We start from the raw sequence: 12246 nt of genomic DNA, 5'->3' as shown, positions 1-12246 counted from the left end.
CTGTATAAAATAATTTATTATAATGTTTTCGTTATAATCATCATTTGAAGACTTGAAAGTCTATTAAATTTTAAATTCGACCCGTAAAAAAATAAAATGTATGTAACTAATGTATGAAATTCTCATCGCCATATGTAAAATTGTTTAGAGGTAGCATTTATACATGATTTTTAAATGGAAAATAATGTTTTACTTAACATTTGTTTCATTAATAGATAAGCTCTTTCTCAGAGTATAAACATTTATAATGGGCGCTTTTTTGTGTACGGCCGAGATTACAATGTCTTTGACATTACGTTATCAACATCTATATTTATAACTTCACTTATACCATATGTTTAATTTTTTCGTTCAACTAAATTGATATTAATTAGAAATATACTATCTTGAGCATCAAGGGTGAATACACGCTGAACTTTAATTAGTTTCGTAGTGCAACCTAAGTGTTCTTTTACTAAAAATTTAAAAAATTATCTAATCTTTTAAAATGTTTATATCTGTAATAAGGGCTTGTACTCAAGTATCCCGGGGTGCAATCGCTATGAGACATTCTGGAATAAAACCAGTCATGGCTATTTCTGTCAGGTAAATATTTATTAAGTTATATAATAAAACATATTCTGTACATTTGTTAAACGCTTTGTCGTCTATTTTAGAAACATGTCAGAACACAAAGAGGAAAGTGATGAAGAATTTTACTCAAGGTATGAAGCTTATTTCAACCGTAATGATATTGATGGTTGGGAAGCTAGGAAAGCAATGAATGATCTTGCCGGGCAAGATGCTGTTGCTGATCCTAAGGTAAATAATGTTGATGTAAATTGATAATAATATCAGTAATAATAATAGTATATTAATTTTATTAGGTTATTATTGCTGCATTAAAAGCATGTCGCCGTTTAAATGATTATGCAATGGCAATAAGATTTTTAGAAAGTATAAGGATTAAAAGTCAAATTGATAGTAAAATTTATCCATACATTTTACAAGAAATTTCTCCAACTCTTGAAGAATTGGGCATTGAAACACCTGAAGCTTTAGGATATGACAAGCCAGAATTAGCGTTAGAAGATGTTGACCACATTTATTAATTAATATGTTATTATGCTGGTTATAATTATTCCAGTAAACAGAGTTTTTTTTTTAAGTATCTTATTCTGAAAAAATGAACATCAAATATTTGTAGTTATCATTTAACCACCTTAAATGAACTAAGGATAATTAATGTTATATTAATTAAAAATTTTTTTCTGAATTATTTTCCTTGGTTTTTATGTTTATTAATTCATATGCTTTTTAAAAATAAAAATAGATACACATAATGTTTCATTATTTTAAGCTATAAGTAATGTTAATTAATTATTACTGATAAAAATGTTATACAAGTTTTATTTATTAGCAAAACATTGTTTAACTTGATGTATGTATGAAACAGAGCAGTGAATAGTGGTAAAAATTTGTATAATTACTGTGATTAAACTACATGTGTAGTAAATATTTAAAAAAATTTTGCACATCAAAATTTTTGGTGTGATTAAAAAAACAAATACTATAGAACTCAAAAAAAAATTATATTTGAAGTAGCTCTTCATAACTATAATTCTATATTTGATACTATTACTAATTTATATTTTTTTGAACTATAAACGTTTTTGAAAAATATCTATTAGTCTACATATATATTTAAAGTGTTCTGTTCTTCCAAATGCATAGTAGAAATAAAATAAAATTTTTGATGGCTCTAATGAAATATTTTTAATCTATTCTGTGTCAGAACAAACATTTTTTACATATTGAACATGGTTATTATGAAATTAAGTATATTATGTAAAATAATAATAATAACAGTACTCAAACTTTTAAATACTTACTATCAGTTGTACAAAGGTACGGTGGTATTGACAAAGATGTAAGATAAAGGATTAAGTATATACGGAAGAAGTGTCTAATGTATTATGTGCTAAGGGAATTTAAAAAAGGCTGAAAGGTAAGTTATATAAAACTGTAATGAGACCAGCTATGATATATGGTTCAGAGTGTTGGGTGGTTGACAAGAGAATGAGTGTAGTAGATATAAGAATGATTAGATGAATGAGTGGAAAGACTAGAGAAAATAGAATACGGAATAAACATTTAAGAGGAAGTATAGGTATAGTCATAGTTGTAAAAAATACTTTTAAAAAGTATTTTAAATAATACTCAAATATTTAAAAAAAAATGTATTTAAAATACTATTTGACTACTTTACATACAAAAGTATTTGAGTAATACTCAATTACATTACAAAAGTATTTCAAATACTAAGAATAGAATTAAAAAATAATAATAATGTTTTTATTTTAACTAAGAGCAAAAGGTTCCACCTAAATAATTACCAAGAGGGTAATTTGAGTCAAATATTGAGTACTCTTAAATTAAGAGAACTCATTTATTATTTTCGATATTTTTTGTTGGAGGTAAATAAAATTAATTATTGGAGACTAATCAGTAAAAAAAATAAATATAAGTACACATGTAAAAACCTGTAAAGTATGTCTTATTGACAATAGAGTAAATCATTTGAACCTGCAATAAATAAATGTTGTAGAAAAAAATAGTTTTTTCTATTTTTAAAAAAATAGTGGTGGAAGACCAAAAAAGAGATTGAGGGATGTTTTTGAATGTAATATGAGAACGGCTGATGTAAGAAATAGTGGAAGTTTAGGATAAGGGTTATTGATCCCAAGTAGTTAGGATAAAGGTGAGGTAAATGAAGAAGTACTTAAACTTAGAAGACAGCATTCTCAGTAGGTTATATTATATAAAAGATTTTTTTGTTTTTATGTTAGGTCTTAAATTGTTTTTATTAAATTTAAAACTTAATAATCTGAAATATAACAAAATTTTCAACTTATTAAAAATTACATTACTCTATTATATACTAACATTAATTACAGATATCAACACTACATGAACCAAACTTTAAATTTAATTCTATTTTGTCGTTGAACATTTATTATCTTTAATTAAATATTCAACCTAATTCATGTTAAAAAAATAATATTTTTTACAAGGTAAAACATAATTATGTCTGAGTTATGAAAGCCTTATTATATTACAATTATTGACTTATGCAAAATTAATCTTCAAATAAATCAACATAAAATATTAACATTTTTTAATGTTTTAAAATAAGATTTTATTAATTCATTTTTCAAGAGAGGGTTAAAATATTCATAATTTGAATGTCTGATTGTTCTAGCTTCGTCTTGTAAGATTTCTAATGATAGTTGTACTAAATCAGGAACATTTTGACCAAGTAATTTACAACTTTTATCAAATTCATCAAATTTTTTCTAAAAAAAAAAAAAAAACATTCAATAAGAGTATGGTTTGATTGCAGTTATTAGTTATTAATAATTCAAATTTATATGAGATATATAATAAAAATTGATCACTTGTGGCTAGTTAATTAAGTAAAATTAAAACTATATTAAAAATATTATTAATTTAAAAAAACTAAAAAATATTAAAAATATTAAACTCAAAAGCCACAAAAAAATTAATGAAAAGTCGCGGATACGTATTTCGGAATCAATGTTACCATTATCAACGCTAAACACATACTGACCATTTAACTGAATTTTTACTGAATTTTACCATTTTACTGAACACATTTATATGAGATATTTTCTAGAAACATTATAAGTAATAACATAAGTTTTTTATTTAATTGATAAGTTGATATATGAAATTTATTTAAATTCATTGAACTGAATTTTCCATAAAAAAGACTTAAGTAATTATTCAACTGTTAGTTGCATTTCATAAAAAAGCTATTAATTTGGTTATTTCATGAGGTTATTATAAAATATATTTTAATAAAAACAGTAGGGTTCAGCAAGACAAAAACTTTCTTTGATTTAGGAGTTATTTTCATAGAATTTCATTATTAAATTAATACTTAAAAATATACATATTTTTTATTAATTAATATTATATATTTAACCGTTTATAGTGATTAATAATACTATTAATGATTTTTATTTAATGTATTAAATACTTTTATATAAAAGAGATAACTATTATAAATAAGTTATCCATAAGTCAAGCTGGGCATATTAAATTTAGAATAGATTATAAGTGTTTTAAAATTTATCAGCATAAAACAATATTTCATAGTAAATAGATAGTTATAGTTAATAGAACAGTTTAGTTACCAATTTTATACACTCAAGTATGGTAATATTGCTTATACATAACTCTCTTAAATCTAATAGTTTAACTGTACGTAATACTTCAAGAGTCAACTCAGCACCTAAAATTGTTAAAGAAATCAAACCTAGAACAAATATTCAATTTGATTTTTTAAAACAACATTAATAGGAAAATAAGCCTTGTATTTTGATTTACCCTTAAGATTAGAAATTATACAGGTTTTTTCTCCTAATGTTGATGATGATTTTATAATAACACTATCGTTCAAAGTATGACATTTATCAATCCACAAAAATCTCAACTTGGTTAAATGTGTAAAAATAAGTTGTAAATGTCCTACAGTTAAAATATCACCATTTCGTATTCTTAAATTTGTTAAATTACTTCCAAGTTGTGTTAATTTTAAACAGTCATCAATAAAACAATCCAAAGATATTAATTTGATTAATATTTTGTCTGGAATAACTGCCTGAGGAAACAAAGAGTGATCAATTGAAGGTATAAGGGTAAATACTTTAAGATGATGAAAATTACATAAAGAGATAAAAAAATTATTAAGATGAACAACTTTTTGGCTGTTCAAGGTGTAATCGTTTGGATTTGTCAATAATATAATTTTAATTGATTTAAGATTATGAAGTTTAGATACTGCTGAAAGCAAGGAATAAGGCAAAGAATAAACTTCTAGATTTATAAGAGATATGTGAGTACTTAGGACTTCTTTAAGTAAGATTTTATTGTATGACTGTTTACTAACTAAATTTAAAATAAGAGATACAATTGTTAATTTCTGTGACAATTGTAAAAAAATATAACAACATTGGTTCAACCTCAAGTTTTTTAGATTTTTCATAGTTACTAAATTATTTACAATATTTTTTGGTGTAAATATATCATTAGAATTGAAATATTTAAAAATCGAAGAAAAATAATTCGGATAAAATCTTTTTATTGCTTGCGGCCATTCTAAAATATGACAATCTTTAAAACCAATATCTATGATATTGGGTGTACACAAAATTATTTGAGTAAAATCACTATCTGTTAAATTTATTTGGTCAAAATCTAATCGTTTCAACTTTAATAATTTTTTACGAGTTTTTACATTAATTGACGTTGTACCAATTTTCTTTAGCTCAAGAATTTCTAAATTGTGACATTCCAAGATAGTTTCAAAAAATATATCTGTTAGACAATATATATCCCATAAATATAATGATACTAGATTATTTTTCAACAATTGAAAATTTGTTAAATTATTTGAAGGATTTATACTGCAAAGTTTTAAGTTGAATAATTTTCTTTCAGATAAAGTAATAATATTTTTCAAATTTTCTACGGCATCAATATCAGAATTTTTAATTTTTTGACAGTCTGAGAACTGTTCATGATATGTTATAAGTTCATTTTTTATTAATGATGGATGTAATGATGCAAAATACCACTTCCTGTTTATCAATCTCATTTGTCTACGAGAACTTGGAGATAAATATTCTAATATACCAGTGATAATCTACAAATTAAAAAAATTCAATTATTATTAATTAATTAATTAATTACATGTTTACCTCTAATGGCAATGAATTCATAATGGCCTTGCAATAAAAATAACATCAAATATTTAATTATATTAATGATATTTGATGCATCTTGTCGGAAGAGTAAATCTTTTGTCACTCGCTTAGCTTTCTGAGTCAAGTTTTATTATTATGAAATAATGATAAGCTGGTTTATGATATATTTATTTAAACATAGGTAGTGATATCTGTAGGTCGTTTAACTGATCAAGGATCGTCATAATCACTAACATAAACTAAAAATAGATAAAAACACAGCTTGTTTCTATGACCCAAAAATCACCTTAGTACTTCTTTAAATACAAGATACAGCTAAGAAAATTTTTTTACTTTTATTGAGAATAAAGCTGAAAAATAAACACAATTAAAATTTAAAGCAAATGAGTAGAACCAACTATTTTTCCAAATCTCAATAAATTATTTAAAAAAAAAATTAAAAATAGTTATTAAATAGATAATTTAGGAAACTTTGAAAAAAATAGGAAAAATCCGAATAACACTTGTTTATACTTGGTAAGTATTTGGCCAATATTTGATTTTAGGGTGGCTATCGGTAACATAATTTTTTCTTCCCACCCAACTATATTTGTACAAAATAGCGGTTGTTCATATTAAATTAGTTAATTTAATTTAATAGATAGGTAAAACTATTTTATAGTGTAATTATAATATAATTTAATATTTTACTAAAATGTTTATATTTGTAAAATTCTGTTTCTTTTTTGCAAGTTAAAAATTATATACGGTGTTATAATACGGTGCAAAACTGAAACACTATTAGTTTTACTCTGTCGTGTTTTTTTTCTTTAATTTTTAGGGAAATTAGCTTCCTCAACTTTGCTTTAATTGCTATTTGTTGTTAGGTACCAAAAACAAAATTTATACAGTTTAGTACTGAAAAATATTTTATAGTAATAGCATTTTCTATATTATAAAGTTATATTAGAACTATAAGTGTAAAAATAGTTTTATTACAAGCTTTGATGGCTATAATTAAATGAAAATGAATTAATCGGCCAATTTTTTGTTTTGCAATCCGACTCATAAAAAATTAAGTAAAATGATAACTCTTTACGTTTATATCAGTAAGTATCACCTTTAAGTAATCATAATAAGAATTCAAGCAAAAAATTAATATAGGTAGTAAATAAATAAGGCTTTACTGGAAATACCAAATTAATGTTATAAATTGAATACGTTTCACAATCAAAACTCTATTTTTAAGTGGTTGCTGTGGTCATTCACCACCTTTTTTTTTTTTGCATTTTTTCTTCAATTAATTGTTTGTACTTTTAGTACTCTCCACATATAATTATGTATGAAACATAAATAGCCATTTTATCATTATCACTAGCCATTTTAATTAACTTAAGGTTAATTAGATATATAAAAACTAAAAATTTTAGGTAAAAGTTAAAGAAATATCTAAACTAAAAAATATTAAATTAAAATGTATCAAAACTAGCAATACTAAAAAGTGTATTTCAAATCACTCCTTAAAACGTCCTAACACTGCAGCGCTAAAAAAGCAAATGATACATGACTTAATATTTTTCAGATCCCACCCCCAATATAATTATTTGGCATTTGATCCAGTCGTAGGAATAGTATACTTGGCTTTTGTTTATTACTTGCACAAGTGTACAAGTAATGGTATACTTGTCAAGTATACCAGTCATGGGAACGCTTCACTTGTTAATAATTGGATGATTTGAGATGTATATAATTATTGGTGTACTTGGCAAGTACACCAGTCGTTGGAATCCGCCTTTACACAGTTTTATATAATACAAATTACCCAAGTAACTCTCTTTTATCAAGAGCATTATCTCTATGCAATGTGTACCTTAAACTTGACCTTTTCTTCTCATCTTTATTTGATGTTTTGAATACTGATTGTTGAGTGAAGTGAAGATGTTACTATTTTAGCTTCGATACGAAGCTGAGAAGGAATTACTTTTACCATGATGTGTTTTATTTTTGTATCTGTGATCGCTCAATCTCAGCTCTCGCTGGACCTCTGGATTTGTCTTAATGGTGAAAATAACTACCGTATTTAAAAATATGCTATTTTTGTGTTGAAATTCTGGGTTTTGTATTTTATTTTATTTTAAAATAACTGACAAGGGGAGTAGACTGATTTTCATAAATATTATATAAATCAAATTGATATAGCATAGAAAGTTAAACTTATTTAATTTTTTTTTTTATTTTTTAAGTCGAGAAAAATAACTTTGAAAATTGAAATAGCTAAAATTGCCATTTTTTTAGTCAACGGAAGCGACGTACAGTTGCCCAGTCAGAAACACTTTTGTCTTACGCGCTTGGGGTACAAGGTTCCTCCCCATGTATGACAAGGAATTTTTTGCATTTTTTTCTTAATTCTTTTTAAGTTTGAATAAATTTTCAACTCATTTGATTTTTATCAAATTTTAAGAAGAAATTTCTTATTCATATTAAAATTATTTTACTATATTTTATGTTTTAGCTTCAATGTAAAGCTGAGATGGTATTTTTTTGTGACTATTATTTATTTTCTCTGCTCTAACTTGACCCACTTTTTTCAACGATGCGTCAAATGATTACAATTAGTTGAAGATTTACCCTCAAAAATTAAAAAAAAATTCTAATTTATCAATAAAACAGTTACTTGTCCTATGTTCTCCATACACACAATTAAAAGCATTCATTTCTAATATTTGAAAGTATTAATTAACGAAACAAGTTTGATATGATAGGTTTCAACTACAAAATTAATTCATTTTACTTTGTAATTTCATAATACTTTACTTTATTTGTGTGTGCTACTATTAGATTATAATATTCCAAATTTTTTGTTAACATGTTGTTATATAAATCATTTCTAAAAATAAATGATTGTTAGTTTCCCCTGAATTAATAATGGTTTTTACAATTAAAATCAAATTTTATAATAATCTCAATTGAGTAAATTTTTTTAACAACTTTGTTTTGATTGATTCTTTTAGTTAAAGTAAATCATTAAAATTAATTAACTTCTGGATATTTCAATTGTAGAATCTTTTTAAACACCAAAAGTTACTAGGAAATGATTACTCTATTTCAGTTATCTATTACGATAAAAATTCAAAAAAATATTGAGTTTTTCTGATAAATCTTATATATATAAAATCTAATGTCAGATTTTTGTCCGCGATGGACGCCGAAACTACTGAACCGAATTTTATGAAATTTGGCATAAATGTGCGATTAGGTCTAACTTAGAACATAGGATAGTTTTTATTTTGATTGATGGCCTTATTTATTTTTTATAATATAAAATAAATAAATATAAATAATTATTTTCTCATAGATGGCGTTATGAAACGGTATTAAAGTTATGTAAGTGTCCAATAGATAGCGCCTGTCCACGTGTATTTTCTTTCAATAATTGTAATTGTAATGACAATAGAACGATCAAGAATCTTCGCGACGGATAGGCAACCAAAATACATATATGCACGAATATTCTCGATCGGCCATAAAAAGAATATTCTAGACCCACTACACACTATAAAACGGCGCAACATAATTATAACGATATATATTTTGTGTTTGTAATAATTTGTGATCTCTGCTAAGACACGTTAATTTTTTTGTAAATTTTGCGTATATATTACTGAATAACATCGCGCAAATTGATTTGGATATTGATTAAGTAAGTTCGACTTTATTTCTTTTTATCTTTTGTATGTATTTAATTATTAATTGAACATATTTATATTTATTTTAAAAAAAAATTATCATAGTTCAAATAATACTTATAATAGTAGTATTATAAGTATTATTATAATAATTTTATGTTATTTTTTCATCGTAACCGGTTCGAAATTTATTTATTTAATATTTTTGTAGTAAAATGCCACCGAAAAAATCGAACCTTTCCGCGAGTAGTAGAGAGGCACGGCGCAAACGTGCAAAAAGAAGTTTTCGGTCAGCACAGCAACATGAAGAACATGAAAGACAGCGAACCAGTCGCGAATTACAACTTGGATCATTTGTTCGTCTTGCCTTTGAATATGCACCGGATATTAATTACTCTGCGCATTCTTTAATTTCCATCGGTGAAATGAACAAAGTATGCCAATATTGTCAGGCGTTGAAATTCCCCAATGAAACACCTGGACTGTGTTGCGCATCAGGAAAAGTTGTACTGGAGCCGCTTCCATCTCCGCTGGAACCTTTACAATCACTTCTTGCTGGCCAATCTGATGATTCAAAATTATTTTTGAGCAAGATTCGTAAGTTTAATTCTTGCTTCCAAATGACGTCTTTTAGGGCAACAAAAATTTGTGATCTCACATCCGATGGTAATTACTTCGAATCTACATTTAAGATACAAGGTCAGGTTTATCATCAAATTGGGTCATTGATGCCGATGCCTGATACTGAACCGAAGTTTCTGCAAATCTATTTTATGGGAAATTGTGAAGAACGCGTATCAACCCGCTGTGTTCATAATTTTATTGAACGAGCAGATGAGAGAGCAATTGTGGAATCATTGGAAATTTTTTTAGAAAATCGAAACCAACTTATTCAGTTGTTCAAACGTGTATCGCCACAATTATTAAACGACAACTATCAAATTGTTATTAAGGCTGATAGAGTACCATCAGGAGAGCATGCTGGAAGGTTCAACGCGCCCACCGTAGACGAAGTAGCAGTTATTATGGCCGGTGATCCAGCTGACAGCCGAGCCATCAAAATTACACGTCGAGACAACACCATAAGCATAATTTCAGACACTCACCGTTCCTACGATGCACTACAATATCCGCTGATATTTTGGGCAGGACAGGATGAATATCACATTAATATTAAACAGCGTAATTCAACTACTGGTAAAATATCAAATTAAATATTTTTTGCCTATTTTTTATTTTTATTTTATGGTATTAATATTTCAATTTTTGATTATATTAATTTTTTTTATATAAAATTGAAATTCATTTCTAATTTTTCACATTTTTATTTTTCATTAAATTAATTTCACTAAAATATATTTATTAGAAAAATTAATTTTGTATTTTTAAATTTTTTTTTTCAATTAATTCCATATAAATTTACTTAAAATCAATTAAAAATGTTCACACTTTTTTTTTAATTTTTAATTATTAATGCTTAATTTATTATGAATTTTTAGGTCGTGAAACAAACAAAAAAGTTAGTTCAATGAACTACTATGCCCATCGATTGATGATAAGACGTAATCAGGATAATTATATTCTTCGATATCGCCAGCTATTCCACCAATATGTTGTCGATATGTACGCAAAGATTGAAAGTGAACGTTTGCGATATATTCGATTCAATCAGGCTAAATTAAGATCAGAAGAATACATCCACTTACGAGATGCTATTAATGGACATGTCGATGAACAAATAAATATAAACGATATAGGTAATGCATTTATTTTACCCTCGAGTTTTATTGGTAGTCCACGGCACATGCAGGAATATACACAAGATGCAATGACTTATGTACGTCATTACGGCCGTCCAGATTTATTTATTACATTTACATGTAATCCGAAATGGGAAGAAATAAAAAATCTGCTATTACCAGGCCAACAATCGACACATCGTCATGATATTACTGCGCGCGTGTTCAAACAAAAATTAAAATCATTGATGAATTTCATTGTGAAATATTCGGTTTTTGGTGAAGTACGTTGCTGGATGTATTCAGTCGAATGGCAAAAGCGCGGTTTGCCCCATGCACATATCCTGATTTGGCTTGAAGATAAAATCCATCCAGAAGAAATTGATCAAATAATTTCTGCCGAAATTCCAGATCCATCAATCGATCAGGAATTATTTCATATTGTTACCAGTCACATGATTCACGGACCCTGTGGTGTTTTCAACATGATATCTCCATGCATGGAGGATGGAAAATGTAAAAAAAAATTCCCAAAACAATGTATTAATGATACTATTACAGATATTGACGGTTATCCATTGTATCGACGTAGAAACGCTGAGAATGGTGGCCACACATTCACGATGCGAATGTCAAATGCTATCGAAGTTGAAATCGATAATCAATGGGTGGTACCATACTCACCACTACTTTCAAAAACATACAAAGCTCATATAAATGTTGAGTTTTGTAGTTCTGTGAAGTCTATAAAATACATTTGCAAATACGTTAACAAAGGCAATGATTTGGCAGTATTCGAAGTTCAAAATGTAAATAAAAATGATGAAATAACACAGTACCAAATGGGTAGATATATCAGTAGTAATGAAGCTATCTGGCGCATATTTAGTTTTCCTGTACACGATAAAGAGCCAGCTGTGCAGCATCTTGCTGTACATCTTGAAAACGGACAACGTGTATATTTCACTAAAGAAAATATTTTCCAACGAGCACTTCAGCCACCGAAAACAACACTTACTGAATTTTTCACATTGTGTCAAAAAACCGATGTTTTTGGCCAGTTCGCACGCA

General features: G+C 26.6%; 3 protein-coding genes across 7 annotated transcripts in view; 2 read left to right on the top strand and 1 right to left on the bottom strand.

Moving 5' to 3' along the window:
• The first annotated feature begins 371 nt into the window (after nt 1-371).
• LOC126894286 (cytochrome c oxidase subunit 5A, mitochondrial) lies at nt 372-1345 on the top strand. Its single transcript, XM_050665197.1, has 3 exons — nt 372-585; nt 657-801; nt 867-1345. The coding sequence occupies exons 1-3, from the start codon at nt 488-490 to the stop codon at nt 1089-1091; spliced, it is 468 nt and encodes a 155-aa protein (XP_050521154.1). The 5' UTR covers nt 372-487; the 3' UTR covers nt 1092-1345.
• A 1505-nt stretch (nt 1346-2850) lies between these two features.
• On the bottom strand, nt 2851-6066 carry LOC126894025 (uncharacterized). Of its 5 annotated transcripts, none has more exons than XM_050664657.1 (5): nt 5766-6007; nt 5320-5710; nt 4393-4533; nt 4200-4321; nt 2875-3335 (listed from the first exon to the last, which is right to left on the bottom strand). In XM_050664657.1, the coding sequence occupies exons 1-5, from the start codon at nt 5784-5786 to the stop codon at nt 3135-3137; spliced, it is 876 nt and encodes a 291-aa protein (XP_050520614.1). In that variant the 5' UTR covers nt 5787-6007; the 3' UTR covers nt 2875-3134. The 5 variants fall into 5 exon arrangements, with proteins under 5 accessions (XP_050520610.1, XP_050520609.1, XP_050520614.1 ...); XM_050664655.1 differs by having other exon boundaries at nt 2878-3335; nt 4393-4666; nt 5303-5710; nt 5766-6008; XM_050664654.1 differs by adding an exon at nt 3611-3672 and having other exon boundaries at nt 3212-3335; nt 4393-5710; nt 5766-6062.
• A 2842-nt stretch (nt 6067-8908) lies between these two features.
• Nucleotides 8909-12246, top strand: part of LOC126910538 (uncharacterized) — a 4288-nt gene continuing 950 nt past the window's right edge. Inside the window, exons 1-2 of the mRNA XM_050693184.1 lie at nt 8909-10633; nt 10936-12243. Of these exons, the coding sequence (XP_050549141.1) occupies nt 9652-10633; nt 10936-12243 (2290 nt within the window). The 5' untranslated portion in view covers nt 8909-9651. The remainder of the gene's footprint in view (nt 10634-10935; nt 12244-12246) is intronic.

The sequence above is a fragment of the Daktulosphaira vitifoliae genome, unplaced genomic scaffold (genome assembly GCF_025091365.1).
Source record: "Daktulosphaira vitifoliae isolate Bord-2020 unplaced genomic scaffold, ASM2509136v1 Scaffold_1, whole genome shotgun sequence".
NCBI lineage: Eukaryota > Metazoa > Arthropoda > Insecta > Hemiptera > Phylloxeridae > Daktulosphaira > Daktulosphaira vitifoliae.
The sequence above is the reverse complement of the archived record's forward strand: the minus strand, read 5'-3'. Positions and strand labels throughout refer to the sequence as shown.

Bases quoted from the DNA above. Each gene is read 5' to 3' on its own strand.
- LOC126894286 (XM_050665197.1), top strand. From the start codon at position 488: ATGTTTATATCTGTAATAAGGGCTTGTACTCAAGTATCCCGGGGTGCA. The intron at 586-656 runs GTAAATATTTAT...CGTCTATTTTAG, and splicing joins GTCATGGCTATTTCTGTCAG to AAACATGTCAGAACACAAAG. The intron at 802-866 runs GTAAATAATGTT...TAATTTTATTAG, and splicing joins ATGCTGTTGCTGATCCTAAG to GTTATTATTGCTGCATTAAA.
- LOC126894025 (XM_050664652.1), bottom strand. From the start codon at position 5,786: ATGAATTCATTGCCATTAGAG. The intron at 5,711-5,765 runs GTAAACATGTAA...TTTAATTTGTAG, and splicing joins TGAATTCATTGCCATTAGAG to ATTATCACTGGTATATTAGA. The intron at 4,322-4,392 runs GTAAATCAAAAT...TATTTGTTCTAG, and splicing joins TATAATTTCTAATCTTAAGG to GTTTGATTTCTTTAACAATT.